The sequence below is a fragment of the Primulina huaijiensis genome, chromosome 15, assembly GCF_012295235.1.
Source record: "Primulina huaijiensis isolate GDHJ02 chromosome 15, ASM1229523v2, whole genome shotgun sequence".
Taxonomy (NCBI): Eukaryota; Viridiplantae; Streptophyta; class Magnoliopsida; order Lamiales; family Gesneriaceae; genus Primulina; species Primulina huaijiensis.
In genome coordinates this window covers 2,101,531-2,122,053 of record NC_133320.1, presented here as the reverse complement: position 1 = coordinate 2,122,053, position 20,523 = coordinate 2,101,531, and the positions used below count along the sequence as shown (strand labels likewise).

Sequence of the window (20,523 nt, the reverse complement as noted above, 5' to 3'; positions counted from 1 at the left end):
AATATATGTGCATATGCCAGATGAACTTGGTGAGATTTCTGGTCTGTACGGTGTTGCCGCGTTCTTTAAATGTCATGCTAACCCTAAAAAAAGCATGTGCTAAAATGGACATATCTCTGCATAATGCATCAAAGAAATGAAGGTAATCTTAGAATTTCCATTATATTCTATAGCTAATACACTTTTCTAATTATACGCACTTCACTTGGAAAATTTAACATTGTACATAAAATCCAATCAACAGGCGCATTTGCAGTCATTTCCTTCACATTTTTAAATTCACTCATAGAATCAATCATTATTTTAATTTACATTTTCAGGAATCATCAAAAATAAATTTATTATTATTAATGAGAAATTTTGCCACACAAACCGATCTACTCGAATAGGATTTCAATATAATCCTAGCTCAAGGTTCCCCAACTATGCTGGCCCTCGGCGCTATCCTCATTGCCAACGGTCCACGCCTCGGGATTGCCACAATGCGCCGCGCAACCATAACGAACAGCAATAACAAAACACGGGTCCCTTATGAACTGAAGCAGGGACAGTCCCGCCATTTTCACGAGCTCCCCTCAGGTTTAAACATGGAGTTCATTTTTCAAAAGGGCTTCGATAAGAATCCGCAGAGCCCACCTCTGCTATTCATCCACGGAAGCTTCCACGCGGCTTGGTGTTGGGCTGAACACTGGTTGCCCTACTTTTCTGGGAATGGTTTTGATTGCTATGCTCTCAGCTTGCTGGCTCAGGTATAATTCTCTCTCTCTACTTTATCTCTGTGGTTTTGATATGTTGACCTTCTCAGTGATCTAGTGCCGCAATGTGCGGTAGCAGCAACCTCCTGCTTGCTCGTTTAAGTTAAAGGGAAAAAAATGGTGCTACGAGTGATTGTTTTAGGAAAAAAAGAGGAGAAAATCTTAGTTTTTTGTGCTCTCTAAAATGAATTAAAAGTCACAAATTACATTAGGACATTTACCCGAATTTTTTTCAAGTTTTTAGGTTGGCGAGCTTCACTTGTATTCCATTGCAGAACATGTTACATTAACCACCACTAGGAGCTGACACCCGCCGCAGCCCATTGTGGAACATGTTACATTAGCCATTAGCCACCCCTGCTGGTTCGGCGATTACTTGTACTCTATTGTGGAACATGTTACGCCAACCACCACTAGGAGCTGACACCCGCCTCAGCCCATTGTGGAACAGGTTACATTAGCCATTAGCCACCCCTGCTGGTTCTGCGATTACTTGTACTCCATTGTGGAAGAACATGTTACATTAGGAGCTGACACCTGCCACATCCCATTGTACGACTTTCATACGTCTATCTTTCGTGGACCTTGATTCCATCTGTAAAATCAATATGGATCACCTTAGAGACACTGAGCCATCCTAGTTTGCCTGTTGCCCTGATAATTTCTCAAACACAACACCAATATCAGGTGCCACCCCAAGAAGATATCTCAAATCCAAATGTCTAGTGCATTCAGTGTATACACCTTAATCCAATCCCTAATATGAATATAGACCACAGTAGTTACACTGAACAAATTCCTAGCTTGCCTTTTGGTTGTGAAGATTCTCAATGAGCATCATTAATACTTGGCGACCCTAAGAGTGGAGAAGACAGGCCAAATCCAAATGCCTGGTGTGGGCAAGCCACTCAAACTAATTAAAAGTCGCACTATTATTTATGAACCATGACATATGTTACATTTTAGGCGAGTCTGCACGGCATTTAATTGTGTGCTTTTATAAAAAAAAATTATTAATTTTTTTCTTCCATTAATCATTAGTGCACATCACCAATTCTGAGCCTTGTTCTAATCCTAAAACAAATTGAGATCTTGACTTCCCCAATATAGCGGTGGTTTTGGATTTTGAGGCATTGTATTATCAAAATTTTCAGGGAGAAAGTGAGTCTCCGGCTGGTGCAGTCGCAGGTTCTCTCCAGGTATCCTTTCCTTTTCGGTGGATAGTGAACCTCTTGATTAGATGAATTTGGTTGTGACATTGAACTTAATATGCTTGTTACTTTCTAAACCCAGACACTGCTTAATTGCAGTAGACACATGCAGCTGACATTGCTGATTTCATTGAAAAGGAGATTCAATTACCACCAGTGTTGGTGGGGCATTCTTTCGGTGGGCTTATTGTTCAATACTATATTGCTGGTATAGAAAATGGTCTTGTACAAGGTAAGTAACATTTTTAGGATAGAAACTATGAAGTTTAGTTTCTTGTCATCCTTATGAAGATTGATCTAGAAACCACTACACCATTCATCTTACGGTTTGCTGACATTCCTTATCGTCTTGTTGTAGAATTCTTTATTGTCTTTCTGTGGAAGGTAAATTGGATGAAAATATGTGTTGTTTTGTTTCAATAATTGTTGTTTATTTCAAAACTAGCCAATAACATCAAAAAGAGTTCTATCTCAGATCATAAAACCAGCCCTTCGCGTGATTTTATGCATTAGATGAGACACTAACATTTTTGAGCTAGTTAAGATAATTTTTATTTTAAATGGTCATTCTTTTAATTGTTTTGTTTTTGACTCTGCTTTTCCCAATCCTGCTCAATGTCAGAAAAGGGATCCTCATGGTTATCTCTGGCTGGAGCTGTTCTTGTTTGTTCAGTGCCTCCTTCAGGAAATAGGTAACTCCCTGCATTTACAACTTGTGATTCTTTGCTTTGCCAAACTGACATATTTTCTTTGCGTTTATTTAGTGGGTTGGTTTGGCGTTATTTGTTCTCCAAGCCCATTGCTGCATTTAAGGTAATTGTCGTTTTAGGAATTAAGTGCTAATTTTTCACTTGTATAGTGCAAGGGCTCTGACACTGGCACCTGCAAGTTATTATACAGTTCTCCCTTCAAAACAATGTTTCAGTGATCAAGCAACTTTTGTCTGTCTTTAGTTCTTTTAAAGCTATTTGACTCGTGAGTTGTGCGTTCCTGTGAATTTTACATGATTAAACTTTCAATGGAGCAGGTGACACGCAGTTTGGCAGCCAAAGCTTTTCAAACTTCTCTGCCTCTTTGTAAAGAAACTTTCTTCTCTTCGTCCATGGACGATAACCTTGTCCAACGGTTAGTACATGAAAACCTGCTCACTAGTTTCTTAATATTCAATTTAACACACCCTTGTATTTTAATAAAGTGTAAGCAACATTTTTTTTAATTCCCACAATGGAAGAATATAGTTTTTTGAATATCTAAAGCTTGACAGATGAATTGTGTTCTGGTTCTCGTTGGAGATGAAAAGATTTACTTTAATACTATACATGTGATGTTAGTAATTTTTAACTGTTAATTGGCAAAGAAACTGAACTTTAGTGATCTTGATCATGCTTTCCAAAAGCTTCAAAGATACGATGTATTATTATGACGATCATCTATTGCGTTTAAATTGGAATTTTTTCTAAATGGATAATAGAAATAAGGATCTCTCTGTGATTGCGCTGCAATCCATGAAAGTTATTCCAGATTTAGCTGTTATCGTTGATTGGCAGAATGAGGGTTTCCTAATCGGAAACATATTTAGAAAATATAAAGATTGGATACTATATACCACCACCCTCTCAAAATTATCCCTAGCTCAATGACCTCTGCCTGCCCCAGACGGCCCACCTTAGATTAATTAAATAATTTAAAAGGAAAAGAAAAGGAAGCTTGCTGTTGTTTCATTTTTCTGGAAACAAAGTTTAAGCTTCTTTTTAAATGACCATTTGCAGATACCAGATGCTGATGACAGAAAGTTCAAGATTACCACTGTTTGACCTCCGGAAGCTCAATGCATCACTTCCTGTTCCTAAAGTGAAGGATTCGTCTATCAAAATTCTTGTATTGGGAGCAAAGGATGATTTCATAGTGGTAAAATAATTCATCATCTGTTTTTTTCCTAAATCTTCAAAGCAGATTGTATGATTTAGTTGACATGGTTGCATTTTCCTTGACTTTATTGTACATTTTGTAACGTTTTCTTGTTTCTTCTTGCCCCTCAATTTATATAAATCCGACTCTTCTGAAGCTTTGATATAAGGCACTGCTATATTAATTACAATTTACAATCATATGCTTTCTGTAGGATGCCGAGGGACTTAGTGAAACAGGCAAGTTTTATGGTGTGTCACCGGTTTGCATCGAAGGAGTTGCGCACGACATAATGCTGGATTGTTCGTGGGTAAAAGGTGCAGAAGTTATCCTTGCATGGCTGGGTGTTTGAAATTTAGAGCATAAAAAATTGCTATATAATCTTCTATGCAGTCCATTTTCAACCGAAGTCTAGATGCGACTAGAATGTGAAATTTTATCTTCAACATTATTAGAGTTGGAGTTCTGAGACGCTAGCGCCTCAAAAAATTTGAAAACAGAATTGACTTTTGATCTCTTTAGACGATGATGCTGTAGACAGTTTGGAGAAACCTTTTTTTTCAGTCCCAGAATGAAGAGCTGATTCCTGTACTCTACCGAATACATTTACATACCCCTACTACTGAATCACTGGTGTGAATTATGCCTTATTTTTTGCCATCTTTCGCTGATTGTTATCGCTAAAAGGACTCGAGTCCAGAACCTGTGTCACTGCATCAGGAAATACTCCATTTACCAACTGATGCAAGCTCAAGTCTATCATCTGTCAGCAACAAAATCCCAAAACTGCGGACAACTACCTCAGTAGATACTTGCCCATCTAAATGGTATATTCTTGCCCATCAATTTTTTGTAGTTAAAACTAACAGATAATTATGGTTGCTTCACAAATTCACTAAAATATGTTATGATAGTTTTAATCAAATAAAAATATATCAATTTTATAATTTGATATTTTAAAAATTAGATTATGACACCAGAATTGGCTACTCAATCTTATTAATGTAGTGTAGCATATATAATATGCTTCTTTGAGCAAGAGATTAAGTCCCATTTTATATTTATAAAAGAACAAAGAAAATCTTATTTTCAGACTACTTAAATATTATTATTTGTAGATTGTTCATTAAATTGTCTTAAAACTACCAAGATTATATTAATAGAAAAACAAAGAATGGAAACAGAACTGACCAAAATTTAACATTATACAATTTTATGAGCATTTGAGAAAAGGAATAATAATTTTATAAATTGTAAAATAAAAAAAGATAATGAAATATTTGCATGCATACGAATTTTATTTCAATTCTGGCCCAATTTACAAGGCCCAAATATTTGGCCCTGTAAGAAAACCCTATCACTACTCTGGTTCTTCATTCGATCACACTAAGCCGTCTTCCTCAAAAGCTACGCCCGCGCTATTTCCTTCCCAATCGTCCGCCGAGAACAAGGCGTTGGGGGATCGGTTACAAGGTAGCAGAGTTATGTTTTTCGATAATTAGCGCCTTTAGTACTTGCTGAATTATTTTGTACGATGTTTTTGTATTGGAAGAATCTTAATTGTGTTCAAGGAACAGATTTTGGCTATCGCGTCGATGAATGATGAGTGTTGTTTCATCGAATTTTATGTCCTGTTTGTTGATTATATTATTTTATTGATTTTGACGTACTAGAGATGATAATAGTAGTTTTTTTAAAATAAAAAAATTGGTATGGCAGAAAAGATTGATGTTTCTTATTGTGACTTATAAAGCAACAAATTTTAACTGGAAATACATAGTTTTCGATCAAATATTCTTGTAGTTTCTTAAGTAACAGTTCAGATTATCTAAAATTTACTTATTGCGCTTGTTGGATCGTTTGTAGTTCCATTTAGACATTATTTGTTAAGAGTACACTGTTATTTAAGCCATGGTTGTTGAATACCATTAGACATTGGTGGCAGAAACAGAGGTGGTGATGTGGTGGTGGGGGTGGGGGTATATGCATTTGTACAATTCTCTGTATGCAACAAACACACGAAAGTGAGGAAGAAAATGCACCGTAAAAGTTGTGCTATTATACTTTCTGGCAGAGTCAGTTGTTGGGTATTTATTGCTTGTTTTGTTTGCTTGAAGTTCTTTCAAGATGTACACCGCATTGCAAAAGATTCACAAGGACAAGAATGCTGAGCCCACAGAGTTTGAGGAGACTGTTGCTCAGGTCATTACTGCTGCTACTGAACCCACTACATTTTGTTGGATTTTGGAAATGTACTTCTTGTTGAACTATGTCTTCTTGATCCATCTGCAGGCTCTGTTTGATCTTGAGAACACAAATCAAGAAATTAAGAGTGACTTGAAAGACCTCTACATCAACTCTGCCTTGTAGGTGTTACAATCTTAGCTTTTTTTTGCAGTGCATGTTTTTGAACAATAAGCAATCCATCACACTCCCTGCAGGCAAGTTGATGTTTCTGGTGGGAAGAAGGCTGTTGTGATCCATGTTCCTTATCGATTGAGAAAAGCTTTCCGTAAGATCCAACCTAGGCTGGTGAGGGAGCTTGAGAAGAAGTTCAGTGGAAAGGTACTTCTAACATGATGCTTTGCTTATGGTCACTCAAATTGGAAAGATTGTCGTGGATGGTGGTGGTTTTGTTTTCATTTGTGATAATATAAAAGACCAGGACAGAAAAGCTTATTACAAGAAAATGGAATTGCTTCCTTTTTTTTTTCTTTGCAGCTGTTGCATCTTTGTATGACCTTAAACTTCATCTCCACTGCATGTGGTGTTCGTTCAAGTGTATTTTGTTTTCGGTAGTGGGCATTGACGCATGTTTAATCGCTCGACAACTGCTTATGATAATTTTTGGACAAGCAGGAAGTGGTTCTAATTGCTACCAGGAGAATTTTGCGTCCTCCAAAGAAAGGCTCTGCCGTCCAGAGGCCACGCACACGTACTCTTACGGCTGTGCATGAGGCCGTGATGGAGGATGTTGTTTATCCCGCCGAGATTGTTGGAAAACGCATCAGATATAGGCTTGATGGATCAAAGATTATGAAGGTGATGATTTCTTGACATCTTTTTTATCTCGATTTTTCTTTTTCTTGGCACCATTGTACATGGTTTTACCATCAATTTTCGGCTTGTTGCAGGTTTTTTTGGATCCCAAATCTAGGAATGATACTGAGAGTAAGTTGGAGACATTTGCTGGAGTATACCGGAAGCTTTCAGGGAAAGACGTTATCTTTGAGTTCCCAGTAACAGAGGCATAGTCATCTATGTGTACTCATTGTAGACATTTTGTTGGGATTTCAAGTTTTGACCTGGAGACCCTTTTTTGCTGAAACTGGAAGAATGTTTTGAACATCCGTGCTTTTGTTTTTTTCCCTCTTGTGAAAAATTGAATTGTTTACTTCAATTTCAGAAAATGTGGATCCCTAATATCTAGACGATTTTGATATTTGGTGTGTTTAAGTGTTGTACCCTGCTTTTCTTGTTTGAACAAATTTTACTGTCTTGAAATATAGCAGCATTTGATGCTGATATTGCCTGTGCTCTTGTGTGAATTTTTGTTTTAACGTGGATTTGGACTCGAGGCTCTCCGAAAACTTTGGAACTACTCCACGATCCCCACGGGTGATATTAATAACTCTTTGATGCACATTTATAAACGAATTTAAATAATAACAAAAAGCATGCATCAAAGTTTCATAACCATGCTTCCAAATGATTTACCTCTTTGTTTCCATTTACAATCTAATTATATTTTTTTATTAAGAAATATACTTCAATTACTTCTGCCTTTCTTGTGATTTAATTATATCCTATTTGTATATCAAAACAAAATCGTTCTTATATGAGCGACGATTTTATAAAATTAGCCAATTTGGTGGGGGATTGGTAACTACTATAATATCAACGATTTTTTTACCTTTGTTTTTTTTAACACATTTTTTGTCTTCTACTTGTGTCTTGAACACGAGCGTTGAGAACAAAATTATATTTTATGTCAAAATTCTTTGTTATTTTATTATTTTTTTAACAAACTTATTCATACAAAAGTTAAGCAGAGAAAGTAACTATTTTTTGGTATGTTGTTGAAATCTTTTTTACAATTAAGAAATTTCTCTCCTATCTTTTAAAAATAAAAGAGTAGATCTTTTGTAAGACGGTCTCACGAATCTTTATCTGTGAGACGGGTCAATCCTACCGATATTCACAATAAAAATTAATACTCTTAGCATAAAAATAAATATTTTTTCATGGATAACCTAAATAAGATATTCGTCTCACAAAATACGACTCGTGAGACCGTCTCACACAAATTTTTGCCAAAATAAAAAACATTAAATCTATTTCTATTACTTTACTAGTATTAAGGTTGATGTATAGTTAATAATCACTTTTATTTTTTCATGTCATATCAATATTTTTTTCTCCAAAATATATTTACCGTTATATTTTAAATAAAACCAAGCATAATTAGTTATTTTTATTTAAAATAATTATATTTCATATATAAATTTATTATGTAAAAATATAAATCTATATTTTAGATAAAATTTAAATTTACATGAACACATCGTTTACGTATGGTTATTAGTTTTAATTAATCTTTCCCACCTTTTATTCAATATTTCGTCCGAATTAAACAACATTTCTTTTCAATTTCACGATGGAACATAAATAAATCATTTTCTCAAATTTATATACTTCGAATTTAACATTAATTTTTGCACATATAATGTATATATATACTTCGACTGATAGTATATTTTAATAATATTCACTACAATATTATTATTAAAAAGGGAAAAAAATCATTTGGTTTAATTTCAATATAACTTTTATATTCCAAAAAATTCAAAAAATTTAGGCAACTTCTCATATTTTTCTCCCATAATAATATTGAATCTGTTTGATTCTGCAAAATTGCATCAGATGTGAAGAATTGCTTGCATGAATTGTTGCGAAGATCCGATGGCAATGGGTCGGGTTGTTTGCCCCAAGCCCCGCAGGGTCGGGCCATACAACCTCAATTCCTCCATAATGCCATTGAGATTTCGCATACGGTGAGGTTTTAGCAATGTTCGTGCTCACGATTAATTTTCTGTATTTGTTTTTTGTGTTTAGTTTATTGATTTGGAGTGCCTTTTTTTGGAGCAGTAACGATGTCGAGGTTTCTGATTCGATAACTGGGGATGAATTGCTGGACCTAATTCTTCGTAAGGTAAATTCTGCCACTCTGGTCTGGGCTGGATAAAATTTGTCTGATATGTTGTTTTGGATTATTTGCCTAAGATATAATAAGGGCTTGACGTTCTCACGAAATTCTGCGTGTAATTCGATCAATTTTCGGCTGAAATTGTTAAATTCATGAGCACAAGCTTTGAAATTTTTTGGGTTATGTTTATCTTCACACATGATGACATTATTTGACATATTCTTAATTCTGGTGACGAGTTTTTGTCCTAAAGAACGAAAAAAAGAGAAGCAGCAGAAGGCCTTGAAAATTACTTCATTTAGGAGTCTCATGGTTGGTTGTTTTGCGGTGAGCTTTCGATGAATTTAACAGTTTCCTGGCAGATGGGATTTGTGAAGTGTTATCTAATGAATTACCATGTTAATCGGATCCCTTTAGTGGTATTTCATATTTGCATGTAGAGCTTCCGTCAATGTAAATTGCACGTAGTTATGATCCGAATGCTCGTTACTAAAGGAATCCAAATGATCTGTAGGTTGATCCGGAGATCTTTTCGGTATCGGCCATTTCCTTCAAATGTTACTCTGGCAATGATTGTGGCTTTTGTGCATACATACAATATCATGCAACCTGCAGAGTCCCATTATCAGATTTTAGTTTTATTGTCCCATTTAACATTCTCTTGTTTTTCCAGGACTATAAAGCAGAACAATGCGCTGCTCTACCATCATCTCCTCCGTTCTTCTTTGGATCGCCTCCCTGCAGAGCCGCAAATCCTGTAGTGCAAGATTCCCATTTCAGGGTTGAACCCCGAGCCTCCAATTGCTTTTCGCCATCGAATCCAGCTCTTTCGTCATCAGCTCATCCCAAAGTCGGGTTTGAAAAAAAACAAGCTGCCATAAGGGTGGAAGGTTTTGACTGCCAAAGTTCTCGTGTTGCTATGGCATGAAACTCAGTACATAAATGTAGATACAAAAGGAATTTCAGCGTCCTCGGAACCTGCTAAACAAAAAAAAAAACCAATATCGAAAATTATGTACATATTGAGGAATAATCTGTCAGCTTTCTGAAGGCCCAGGAAATTTCGGGATTTGGGTTTTTCGTACTGATTCCCAAGCTCAATCAGTCAATCTCATACATACACTGTAAAGAATACAAGTGTAAATACAGATAGATCGACTTTTCCAATTCTATAAATCAATTTTCTGTGATGCAGGCATTATGCCAAATATCGACTCTTTTTCTGTGATTCAGGTTTATAAGAGTTATTACAGCCGTATTAAATTTATATAATCTTATATTTATGTACTAAAAACCTCTCTGCTTTCAAAAATAACCTTTCAAGTAAAAAATAAGGCAAAAACTATGTGATATGGATATCTTATTTGAGTCATCCATGAAACATATTACTTTTTATGCTAAAAGTATTATTTTTTATTGTGAATATCGGTATGATTGACACGTCTCACAGATAAAGATTCGTGAGACCATCTCATAAAAGACTTACTCAACAAATAATAAAAAAATATAAAGGTAAAACCTGACATATTTATATTATTCTTTCCTCAAAATAAATAAATAATTATTTCTTTTGAGGTTAATCTTCACGTGGATAGGCTTTATAGGATGGGCCTATTGTATTTTGTGGCCTGTAAAAGTGGACGGAGCTCGGCCCATCTTGTAAGTAATAAGAACAACTAATAATCTTACAAATAAGTTTGTAGATTATAAATTAATCACGTGAAAACCGATAAATTTTATCAATTTAAAAAATAATAATATAATAGCAAGGATCGTGATTGTAATATTGGGTTTTTTATTTTTGAAAATTTAGTATTGGGATTTTTTGATTAAAATTCATGTTTAGTATGGAGGTTATATTTCTACGTTTTTCAATGAATTAGCCGAGTTTTTGTGCTTGTATTCTTTCAGTGTTTAAACTTGTCTTCAATGTAATTGAAATATTAAGTTTATCATCCCATTGCATTTTGGTTTTACTAAGTACAAACAAAAATATGGTGATGCATAGAACTATTACTCTCTCATGAAAACAGACCAGTTAATAACAAAATGAAATTTAATCACGAATTATTCAAAATTTGATTTTGGTAGTGTTTTACGTAAGTATTGATAAGATCTTAAAAAATTTCGACGTGATACTAAAAATATTAATATATCTGATAACATGTCAGTTATCAAACTAAAATAACAAAAAATTAATCAAAATTTTACAAATTGATAAACTAAAATAAAATAATTATTTTCTCTAGATAACATATCAAAATATAGGGATAAGAAGGAATCAATCAAATTATTAACATGTTTGACTCACTTGTCTTTAATTACATGTAAAACATTGCGTAGTAACGTATCGGCCTTTGTAATAATTCCAAATAACATTTAACAATGATGACGATGAAGGGAAAACAAATACACACAAATATACTTAATACACACACACACACACATATACATACATACATACAACGTTATGATGTTTCTTTCATTAATTTTCGTAATTTTTTATTAATTTCTAATTTCTTCATTTAAATACAAATTAAAATAATAATTATACAAACGAACGAGTTTATATGATACTCGACCCTAATGTTCAGGGTAAATCAATGCTATGTTTTAGGAAAAAGTCGTATTGGCTACTATCATCAACTCGCATGTGGGTCCCGCTTTTCCTCGACCTCCACGATACGTGGCGATTCGGCCGCGCTCTGACATGCTCGCGTCGTATCCACGCGCCCCACACATTGTTTCCCACATCCCCTCCAACGACATTCACGTGGCTACCACCAAATACTAAAATCCTCCCTTGGACTCCAATATTTCAATCACTTTTTTTTAAAGGAAATCATTTTACATTATTATTTTATATCATATCAATTTAAAAAGTATAATAAGGTTTTAAAAAAGGACAAATTATGGTTGTTGGAGAGGAGATGTATAAAGACAAAACTACATACAAGATTATGGTACTGCTTTGTCTCATTTTCCTATAGCATTTTTATAATTTCTTTTAATGACAGAACAACTTACAATCATCTTTTTTGAGTAAATCTTCACATAATATAATAGTCTACAAATCACGTGTCGAGTCCAAGCTTTTTCCCAGTAGTATTCAAATTATCGCGGGTGACATTTTATGTGCAACAAATTTAAATGAATGCGATTCATGAATGTGGCCACCTACGATTTTATTGAACGGTGATGACCATACCCTTCAAAGCCGNATATAAAAGTTAGATGATATTGTTGGATAGATTAGCGGTAGAAATGCGAATGATCAGTTGTAATGGATGTCGAGTACTGCGCAGAGGCTGCAGTGAAGCCTGCAGCATAAAGCCCTGCCTGGAGTGGATCAAATGTCCCGACTCGCAAGCCAAAGCCACCATCTTTCTGGCCAAGTTCTACGGACGCGCCGGACTCTTGAACCTCATTGATGCCGGCCCACAAAACTTCCGCCCTGGTATGATGCTTTCATGGCGGAGAGTATCAATTCTTTATATATTCTGAGCTCAGAGATATTCATAACCTTTTGTTTTATAGCCATTTTCAGGTCTTTGCTATACGACGCATGCGGACGGATTGTGAACCCGATAGACGGGTCGGCGGGGCTTCTCTGGTCCGGTAGGTGGCAGCTATGCGAGGACGCCGTTGGAGCGGTTCTCAGGGGAGCTCCGATTACCCGAATGACCGCTCACGCGGTGGAGACCAAAAACCGGCCTGCTCTGAAGGCGGTGTGTGACATAAGGCATGTAAACAGAGAAGAAGACCAGTTTCTCGGGTCGAGTGATCTGCACAGGGTGAGGACGAGGCGGCGTTTCAAGAATTCCGGCAGGAGGACAAAGCAGAATGTGGAGGTGGAGATTTGGGCTTCGGATGAGCCGGTTGAATGCGGTGAAAAGGAGCTGGATCTGACTTTGGGTTTGGAACCATCTAAAACCGGCGCAAAGCCGACGGGAGTCGTTGATCTTGGGAGATTGATATGTCTCGACGGCTAGGATAATTTGTTTTATTTTAGAAATTGTGCTGTTTATTTAATTTTTCTTTTGTGTGTTTTACTTCAGGATTTGGTAATTACCAGGGGGAAATGATAATCATCATTATTATTCAGAAAGTTTAAAAATTGCAAGGGTAAATATTAAGTATGATATATATATATAAGAACAATGATACCCTGCACACCCTTCTCCTGCACACTTGTGGGCGCCTGTCTACATGGCACGCCCACAACCACACAAAATTTTTTGTTTTGTTTTTTAAAAAATGACGGACCAATCATGCACTGTCACGTAAGCGGTGCACATGATACCCTGCACACATGGTGTGCAGGGTAACAAAATTGATTCGTTAAACCATTTTATCGAGTTTTTGTGTCATGAAAATAAGGGCTTCTCATGTTGGTTTTCGACTCCCTCATGTATCAGCCATAATCACTTTTATTCATTGTGGCTTTTCGCCTATCTTAACATTTCAACTTTAATCTCTTTTCGTGATTATTTTATTAAATTGTGTTATTTAAAAAATATACGTGATTATTTTTTTCATTGATAATGAATAATTATTAATAAGAATATGTTTCATGTGAAATAGTCTTACATATTTGTATATATGAGACGAGTTGATCCGATTCATATATATATAATGAAAAGTATAGACTCAAAAATTCATATCACAAAATTGACACATAAGATGTTCTCATGTGAATTTATGAATTCAAAAAATAGTGGTTTATCAACTTGTCTATTACATTTGACAAAAGATTAAAATATCTTGATGAAACAAGAGTCGTCAGTTAGTTAATTTGATTATGTTGGTTTTGTCAACGGAAAATTTTAATTTGAACTTTTTAATCTAATTTAATTTTTTGTTATAAATATACCAATTAAACAATTAAAATGTCGAGAAATATTATTTTTTTATATATAATATAATTATCCAAAATGTGCGACGGAACCCTACCATCCATTGAGTCGAAATTGATGGAAATGGAAGTGTTACTCGGAGCTAATCGAGATTAACAAAGATTTTGAGTGGGTCTTTGAAATTTACACAAAATAGGAAAAGAAACGAACCCAAAAGCCCTATTATTTCTCTCTTTCGAGCTCAAAACGCGAAGATGTCCCAAGAATCTCACTCTCATCTACCAGTATGGTTCTACCTGGTATGCCTTTTCCTGAATTTCGACTTTTTTTCCTCACTCGTCCTCGCTATTTTGGCTTCAATTTCTTCTAAATGCCGCCGATTAACTAACTGTAGAGGAAAAATTTTGCGATTTTTTGTTTACTTCGGTTGAATGGTTCTGGTGATTTGAATACGTTGATTTTCGTATTTACAGTTCAAACTGAACCTGAAAAGAAACTGGGATTTTTCTCATCGGTGATGGTTGCTTTATTTTGAGCTGGGTCGCTAGCATTTGTATGTATTATCTTGTTGGGACCGGCACCCAATTTTTTTCGTGAATGGTTATTTGAAATAGAGTTTTTGGACTTTTTCGTTTCAAGTTCTAGGCTTTGACTATATAAGCTGAGCTTCTGAGTTGGTGATATTGTTTAGTCGATTTTTTTATCTAGTTATTGCAGATTTTTAATGAGTTACGAAATTTTGGAATAGAATTTGTACAATGTTTCTTGGGTTGTGCGGATTTTGATTGTCTTGAACTGAATATTGAATCGAAATGAGAGTGTTAATCCACTTAATGAACAGGAGCTCTTTGGATCAATAATGTTTTGTTTCCCCAAAAATGTGTTTCTTAATGATAATGATCCTTGTAATCTTTATTTTTAGCGTCCAACAATGTACCAAATTATTTACCCATTTGCTAACTAGGTGGTTAACGCTTTTATTATTTTGTGTCAAAGATGAGTATTGTGTCTGGTAATGCTTCAAATCCCATTTCATGTCCTTGTGTCGCAAGCTAGAGAAAGATGATTTTTAAAAAATATCCCACAAAAAATGGATAATTACTTCAGATGTGGTAAATTGACATTTTTTGATGGCATGCAACAATATTTGTCACTTATTCTCAAGAGAATGTGATCAATTGATACTATATTAACAACTCTATCAAATCAATTTTAAAAATTGTTGCGTCAATAAATTGAATTCACTATGTTTCATGACTTTATTGCTAAAAGTATGTTAAGACTTTGGAGAAAAAAAATTCCATATCAAATATGTAGTTATATCTTGTCTATTTCCTCTATGGCTTCCTTAAGCAAATGCTGGATATTGTTTATCCACATTTTCAATTATTTTTGTGGGCTGTCATAAATTTCTTGAATAATTAATTATGTATTCTACTTAATGACTGCTGATTTTTCTGACATATGTTATTCTGCCCTGTGCAGGTGCCTTCTCTCAAAATTTAAGTTAAATAAATTAAAATAGCAATACGTACCGTGCTGCGCTAGTAGCTTCCATCAAGTCATGGAAGGAAATAGGAGAAAATTTCTGAACAAACATTCTAATCCACAGTTCAAAAGAAAGGGTGTTCCTAGTGGGGAGAGACGTCATAATTTTCCTCTTGAACGATTATCTGGAAATTCTGATTTATTGGACACTGTCTATCGAATTCTTTGTTTTTCAAAAAAGATTGGCAGTGTTATTGGTAAAGGTGGTAAAATAGTGAAAGCCCTCAGGGAAGAGACTCAAGCAACGATTACAGTTACTGATTCTATTCCAGGGTCTGATGAAAGGGTAATAACCATTTGCAGTCCTTCAGATAAACCCGCAAATATACAGAAAATAAAAAATGGCGACACTTCCGGGAAAGGAGATGATGTTATGGAACCACATTGTGCAGCCCAGGATGCCCTCCTACGAGTTCATGACAGAATTGTCAAGGAAGACCTTGGTGGAGTAGAAAGCAGCAATAGAGATGACCTTGTGGTCACTGCTAGGCTTCTTGTGTCTAACAGTACTGTTGGATGCCTGTTAGGAAAAAAGGGAGACGTCATCCAAAGATTACGCAGTGAAACTGGTGCAGATATACGTGTTTCTCCTGCAGATCATCTCCCAGTATGTGCTAATAGCAATGAAGAATTGGTTCAGGTAAAATGTTTATTCTGATTTGCCTGTTATTACTTTCAGTGGATTGAAAACAAAAATATTCCCTTGCCCTACTTTAGGCATGCAATAGAATATTTATTCATTTTTTTCTGATATGCATTCTATGTGGTAAATATTTCTCTTGTTCATGTCTGAAGAATTCGCAGGCAATGGAAATAAATACTGGCTCGGAAGACGATTATGCTCTTGGTTTGAACTTAATTGAGATTTTGACTTGAAAAGATAGTGAAACATGGGAAGAAAGATCCTGAAATTTGTCACTTTGTCGGCTAGTTCATTATTTTCTAGGAAGCTTCTTGCGGAAAGCAAGAAAGCTGCTTGACTTATTTTTATGCTATAGACTATTGGGACTTCTGTTTCATACTTCAATTAAATAATTAGATTTATCTGTTGTCTGGAAACCTGTTCAAGCCTGTTTCCATTTTGCCATAGAATTAAGTGAGTTGCGATATTGATGATTTTTTTTGTACGCTATAGATATCAGGTACACCTGACATAGCAAAGAAAGCTCTGTATGAAGTATCGACTCGTTTGCACCAGAATCCACGCAAGGATAAGCCTTCTTTGAGTTTTTCAAGTCCCTATGCTCGTCAAAGTTTTCACCCTTCTGGTCTCGAAGAGAGAAATATGCTTCGTTCGGGAGATTTCTCTTGGTCAGAACCGAATGCAGATGTTTATAATTTGTCACCTTTGCCATGGAGGGGAGGACATGTGACCAGACCATCTAAATTTGGACATGAAGATCTTGATGGTATTAGTACTCCGCGTGATCAAGAAACACTAAGTGAGTTCAGTATGAAAATTCTCTGCTCGGCTGAAAAGATTGGTGGTGTGATCGGAAAGGGAGGATTAAATGTTAAATTATTGGAACGGGAAACTGGAGCTAGTGTCTGTGTTGAAAATGTGTCTAAAGAGTCTGATGAAAGAGTTATTCGCGTTTTCTCGCTTGAGGTTGCTTTTCTCTGAAGTGTCAGATTAATTTCTTTTAGTGTTTTGTTGGCTTCTGCTGAGCTAAATATTGTTTTAGGCTCTTTCGGATCAAAGATCTCAGACTATTGACGCCATCATCCAGCTTCAAAATAAGACCTGCCAATTGTCTGAGAAAGGAACCGTCACCACAAGGCTGCTTGTTCCATCAAGTAAGGTTGGCTGCATTCTTGGACAAGGAGGTAGTATTATCAATGAGATGAGGAGGAGAACTCAAGCAGATATACGTGTTCTTTCCAAGGAAGATAAGCCTAAATGTGCATTTGATGATGAAGAGCTTGTGCAGGTGATGTCTTTTACTTTAACTTTTTGTCATGTAAATCAATGTCTAACAGTGCTGAAATCTTAATTGGGATGGCATGGTTCTATTTTAATGCTTTTTTATACTTCTGATAATTAGATATGTGGAAGTTTTGGGGTTGCTAGAGATGCCTTAACAGAGATATCATTAAGACTTAGAACCAGATGTCTGCGTGATGCAACTGCTTTAGTGGAACCTGCTCCTGTGAGACCTATCCCAAGATTCAATTCTGCCAGAAATCTACGTGGTGGCCTCCCTCGACCAACCCCCATCGGAGCTGGAAGTTCTGGAAGATACAAGCATATGACGGTATGTTTTTCTGTTCAACATGCCTTCCCATGAAATTCCTTTGGCTGAATGAGTAGTCAATAGTCCATGATCTTTAGCTTATGCATGCTTACAAGTATTACTTTATTTTTTTTAGTTTCTGTGATGCTGATGTAGGAAGGATTAAAATTTACCTTCGCCAATATGAAGTGTGAATATAATGTATATTTAACGCTTTGATCTGGAACCCGAAGTAAGACACCACTCATGCATGGATGGCGATTTGGGATTTGATATAAATGTTGAGGGAAACTGTTTCGTCAGGCGAGGAGCATAACTTTTGGAACAACAAGGGAATAAGTTTCTTAATGTCAACAAAATTGAAAAACACGGTGAAGGAAAAACTGAAGGGACTTGTTTTACATAAATACGAATGCTGTTTTTTTTATAGAAAAAAATAATTAAATTGATGTTACTGCTTCATGCAATTTTGAATATATCCTTGTTTTTTTCTGTGAGTGAGATAATAATTTCAAGCTACTCTAATGGACCTATCTCATAGTAAAAGATCTTAAAGTTTGAATATTTTAATTTTCAACTTGTGGAGCACAACAATCTTCACATAATTACATTGTTTATTTGTTTATCTCCCTGCAGGCTCAAGTGAAGAGCACCGTATTATTTTGCTTTTCAAAATTAATATTACCTCAGTTTACACAATATATAAGTCATTCCAACGCATGAAAAAAAAACGTGTTTGTCAAGATCTTGCAATTACGATCTTTGTTTAAATAATGTAATAGTCGTGTTTGTGCTGATACCCAGGGTGGTTTTCGTGACCATGAATCTCCAAGTTATCCTGCTCCTCCATGGGCTTCTAGGTAATGGCTAAGGCCGTCTTTTATTTACTATCTATACAAAGTTGTAGTTGGAGTCGATGACATCATGTTGAGTTGATCACATCATGTTTTATAATTGGACTTTGTTTGGATTCTGCATTTCAGTTATTCTGTTATCAACGAGGGCAATATCATTTTTGGAGGGAGGCATGATGTTGAGGTGAGTTTAGTATATATTTTTGTAGTTACATTGATCGAAAGATTTTAAATTAGTTAATGCTCGTTCCAAACTCCTGCACCTGCCCTGAGTTAGTTTGCAAGTTAGATTCTTCTCTCTTTTTTGGGCATATTTATCTACTTATCAAACTGGTTGTAATATCTTAAGATGGATGTATCCATGACTCTGCAGTTTAGAATTAAAAAATCTTTAGCTGGGAATTTGATGTAGTGGTGAACAAGTATGCTCCATCACTTGAAAATCTTGGCATCAAACAGTTGCCATTCTATGTGAATCCAAGCACTTGGTTAATGTATCAACCACTTCTTTGCAAAAGAGCTTGACATAATATATCTATGATCTCCATCAGCAGCGAAGGCAAAACTACCAATTGGGTGTGTTTTTGGTTTTTAGATTTAATCAGGAATTAGGAAACTGCAGTTATTATTTCTTGCTTCTATCATATTCAAAGTCATTTATTAGAACTTGTGTTAAATATTATAGGCTTAAAGCTTCATAAAGGACTTGAATTGAAGAGTTCTAACACTTGTTATTTGAACTTTAGTTTGCTGGGACGACAAGAGCCAAGTTCCATGATCCATATTTTACCAGTCCTGATTTTGGCAGTTCGGAACAATTTAATGCTTCACGACATATTCCTGATTTTGGCAGTTCAGAACAATTTAATGCTTCACGGCGTATGCATCAGATGCACACATCTTCTGCTGGACCAAATAACTATCCTCAATCAGGAGCCTATCAGAGCTATAACTCTCCTCATGGTGTGTATTTAAATGTTAGTTCTCACATTCCCTATCAGAACTCAAATCCTCCATCAGTTGCCTACCAAAACATCCATACACAGCAAGGTTCATACCAGAACACGAGTGCAGAAGGTTCTTACTATTATTAATGTTTATTTTGAGTAGTCTTTGTACGATAATTAATTGGATTTCATATGATTATAATCACGGTTGGCTAATCAGCAGGTATCTTGAGCCTTTTTTCTCTTTAGTTGACTAGAACATGTGCATCTCAATTCTAAACCTCGTTTCTAAAATCCCAAATCAAAACATTCTAATCCACTTTCAGTTCTTGTTGTACACCATTGTGATAGGTGAAACTTTTCAGCCAAACCATAACAAGATATACACGGTCGAACACAAGCAATTTGAGTTTTGACAATTCCTTGAGAAAAATAAAAGGATTTTAGTTATCTGTGCGTCATGTCGCATGAAATCTTTGGTTCTTTCTATCCTTTTCAACAGCATTTCTCACGGTTAGATTAGTTGATGGCATATATCTATGATTATTCATTGCACTCTATATAACTAAGTTGAATCTCGTTGCACACCTTCAATCTTTCTCCAAGTCTATTATAGGAGATCTCAGAACTGGCACAGTAAGTTTTGTGTGTGTGTGTGTAGTTGGTGGTAGGGTTTATAATGGTATAATGGCAACGGATTTATCATTTCCTCCGGCCAGCTATTGTAGATATGTAGTGCTCCTACAGTGATGCCACTTCACATAAGGAAATTTGTTGGTGATCCGTACTTGGGACATCCTGGATCTTGCGAAATATGTTGTCACCACAATTTCTATTGTTCCATATCCACAAAAAATTCGCTCAATCTTTCTTTTTATCCGATGGTACTTTTTTTTTTTTTTTTTTGCATTGCAACAGGTAGTGTCTCTATCTTTTTTTGTTGTGAATTTCAAAATATACTGGACCTAAGATATGAGATTACTAGTTTTAATATCCTTTATTAT

At 35.5% G+C, this 20,523-nt stretch overlaps 5 protein-coding genes across 9 annotated transcripts; all 5 read left to right on the top strand.

Moving 5' to 3' along the window:
• Positions 1-342: 342 nt before the first annotated feature.
• Positions 343-6,241, top strand: LOC140959044 (uncharacterized). Of its 2 annotated transcripts, XM_073416761.1 has the most exons (11): positions 343-749; positions 1,910-1,954; positions 2,069-2,198; positions 2,589-2,658; positions 2,731-2,779; positions 2,994-3,091; positions 3,736-3,874; positions 4,089-4,191; positions 4,562-5,347; positions 5,992-6,076; positions 6,167-6,241. In XM_073416761.1, exons 1-9 carry the CDS (start codon positions 426-428, stop codon positions 4,615-4,617), a joined length of 1,014 nt encoding a protein of 337 aa, XP_073272862.1. In that variant the 5' UTR covers positions 343-425; the 3' UTR covers positions 4,618-5,347; positions 5,992-6,076; positions 6,167-6,241. The 2 variants fall into 2 exon arrangements, with proteins under 2 accessions (XP_073272862.1, XP_073272863.1); XM_073416762.1 differs by lacking the exons at positions 4,562-5,347; positions 5,992-6,076; positions 6,167-6,241 and having other exon boundaries at positions 344-749; positions 4,089-4,465.
• LOC140959046 (small ribosomal subunit protein eS7-like) lies at positions 5,248-7,399 on the top strand. The gene is made up of 6 exons (XM_073416763.1): positions 5,248-5,347; positions 5,992-6,076; positions 6,167-6,240; positions 6,316-6,439; positions 6,734-6,916; positions 7,009-7,399. The coding sequence occupies exons 2-6, from the start codon at positions 6,002-6,004 to the stop codon at positions 7,126-7,128; spliced, it is 576 nt and encodes a 191-aa protein (XP_073272864.1). The 5' UTR covers positions 5,248-5,347; positions 5,992-6,001; the 3' UTR covers positions 7,129-7,399.
• A 1,364-nt stretch (positions 7,400-8,763) lies between these two features.
• LOC140958677 (uncharacterized) lies at positions 8,764-10,177 on the top strand. Its single transcript, XM_073416212.1, has 3 exons — positions 8,764-8,928; positions 9,023-9,086; positions 9,754-10,177. The coding sequence occupies exons 1-3, from the start codon at positions 8,816-8,818 to the stop codon at positions 10,006-10,008; spliced, it is 432 nt and encodes a 143-aa protein (XP_073272313.1). The 5' UTR covers positions 8,764-8,815; the 3' UTR covers positions 10,009-10,177.
• Positions 10,178-12,344: 2,167 nt separating this feature from the next.
• Positions 12,345-13,161, top strand: LOC140958314 (LOB domain-containing protein 41-like). Its single transcript, XM_073415729.1, has 2 exons — positions 12,345-12,537; positions 12,618-13,161. Exons 1-2 carry the CDS (start codon positions 12,345-12,347, stop codon positions 13,070-13,072), a joined length of 648 nt encoding a protein of 215 aa, XP_073271830.1. The 3' UTR covers positions 13,073-13,161.
• Positions 13,162-14,075: 914 nt separating this feature from the next.
• On the top strand, positions 14,076-20,094 carry LOC140958499 (RNA-binding KH domain-containing protein RCF3-like). Of its 4 annotated transcripts, XM_073415956.1 has the most exons (9): positions 14,077-14,235; positions 14,410-14,489; positions 15,422-16,124; positions 16,620-17,093; positions 17,170-17,415; positions 17,530-17,739; positions 18,523-18,578; positions 18,702-18,756; positions 19,319-20,086. In XM_073415956.1, the coding sequence occupies exons 3-9, from the start codon at positions 15,501-15,503 to the stop codon at positions 19,664-19,666; spliced, it is 2,013 nt and encodes a 670-aa protein (XP_073272057.1). In that variant the 5' UTR covers positions 14,077-14,235; positions 14,410-14,489; positions 15,422-15,500; the 3' UTR covers positions 19,667-20,086. The 4 variants fall into 4 exon arrangements, with proteins under 4 accessions (XP_073272059.1, XP_073272057.1, XP_073272058.1 ...); XM_073415957.1 differs by lacking the exon at positions 14,410-14,489 and having other exon boundaries at positions 14,078-14,220; XM_073415955.1 differs by lacking the exon at positions 14,410-14,489 and having other exon boundaries at positions 14,078-14,235; positions 19,319-20,082.
• The last annotated feature ends 429 nt before the right edge of the window (positions 20,095-20,523 follow it).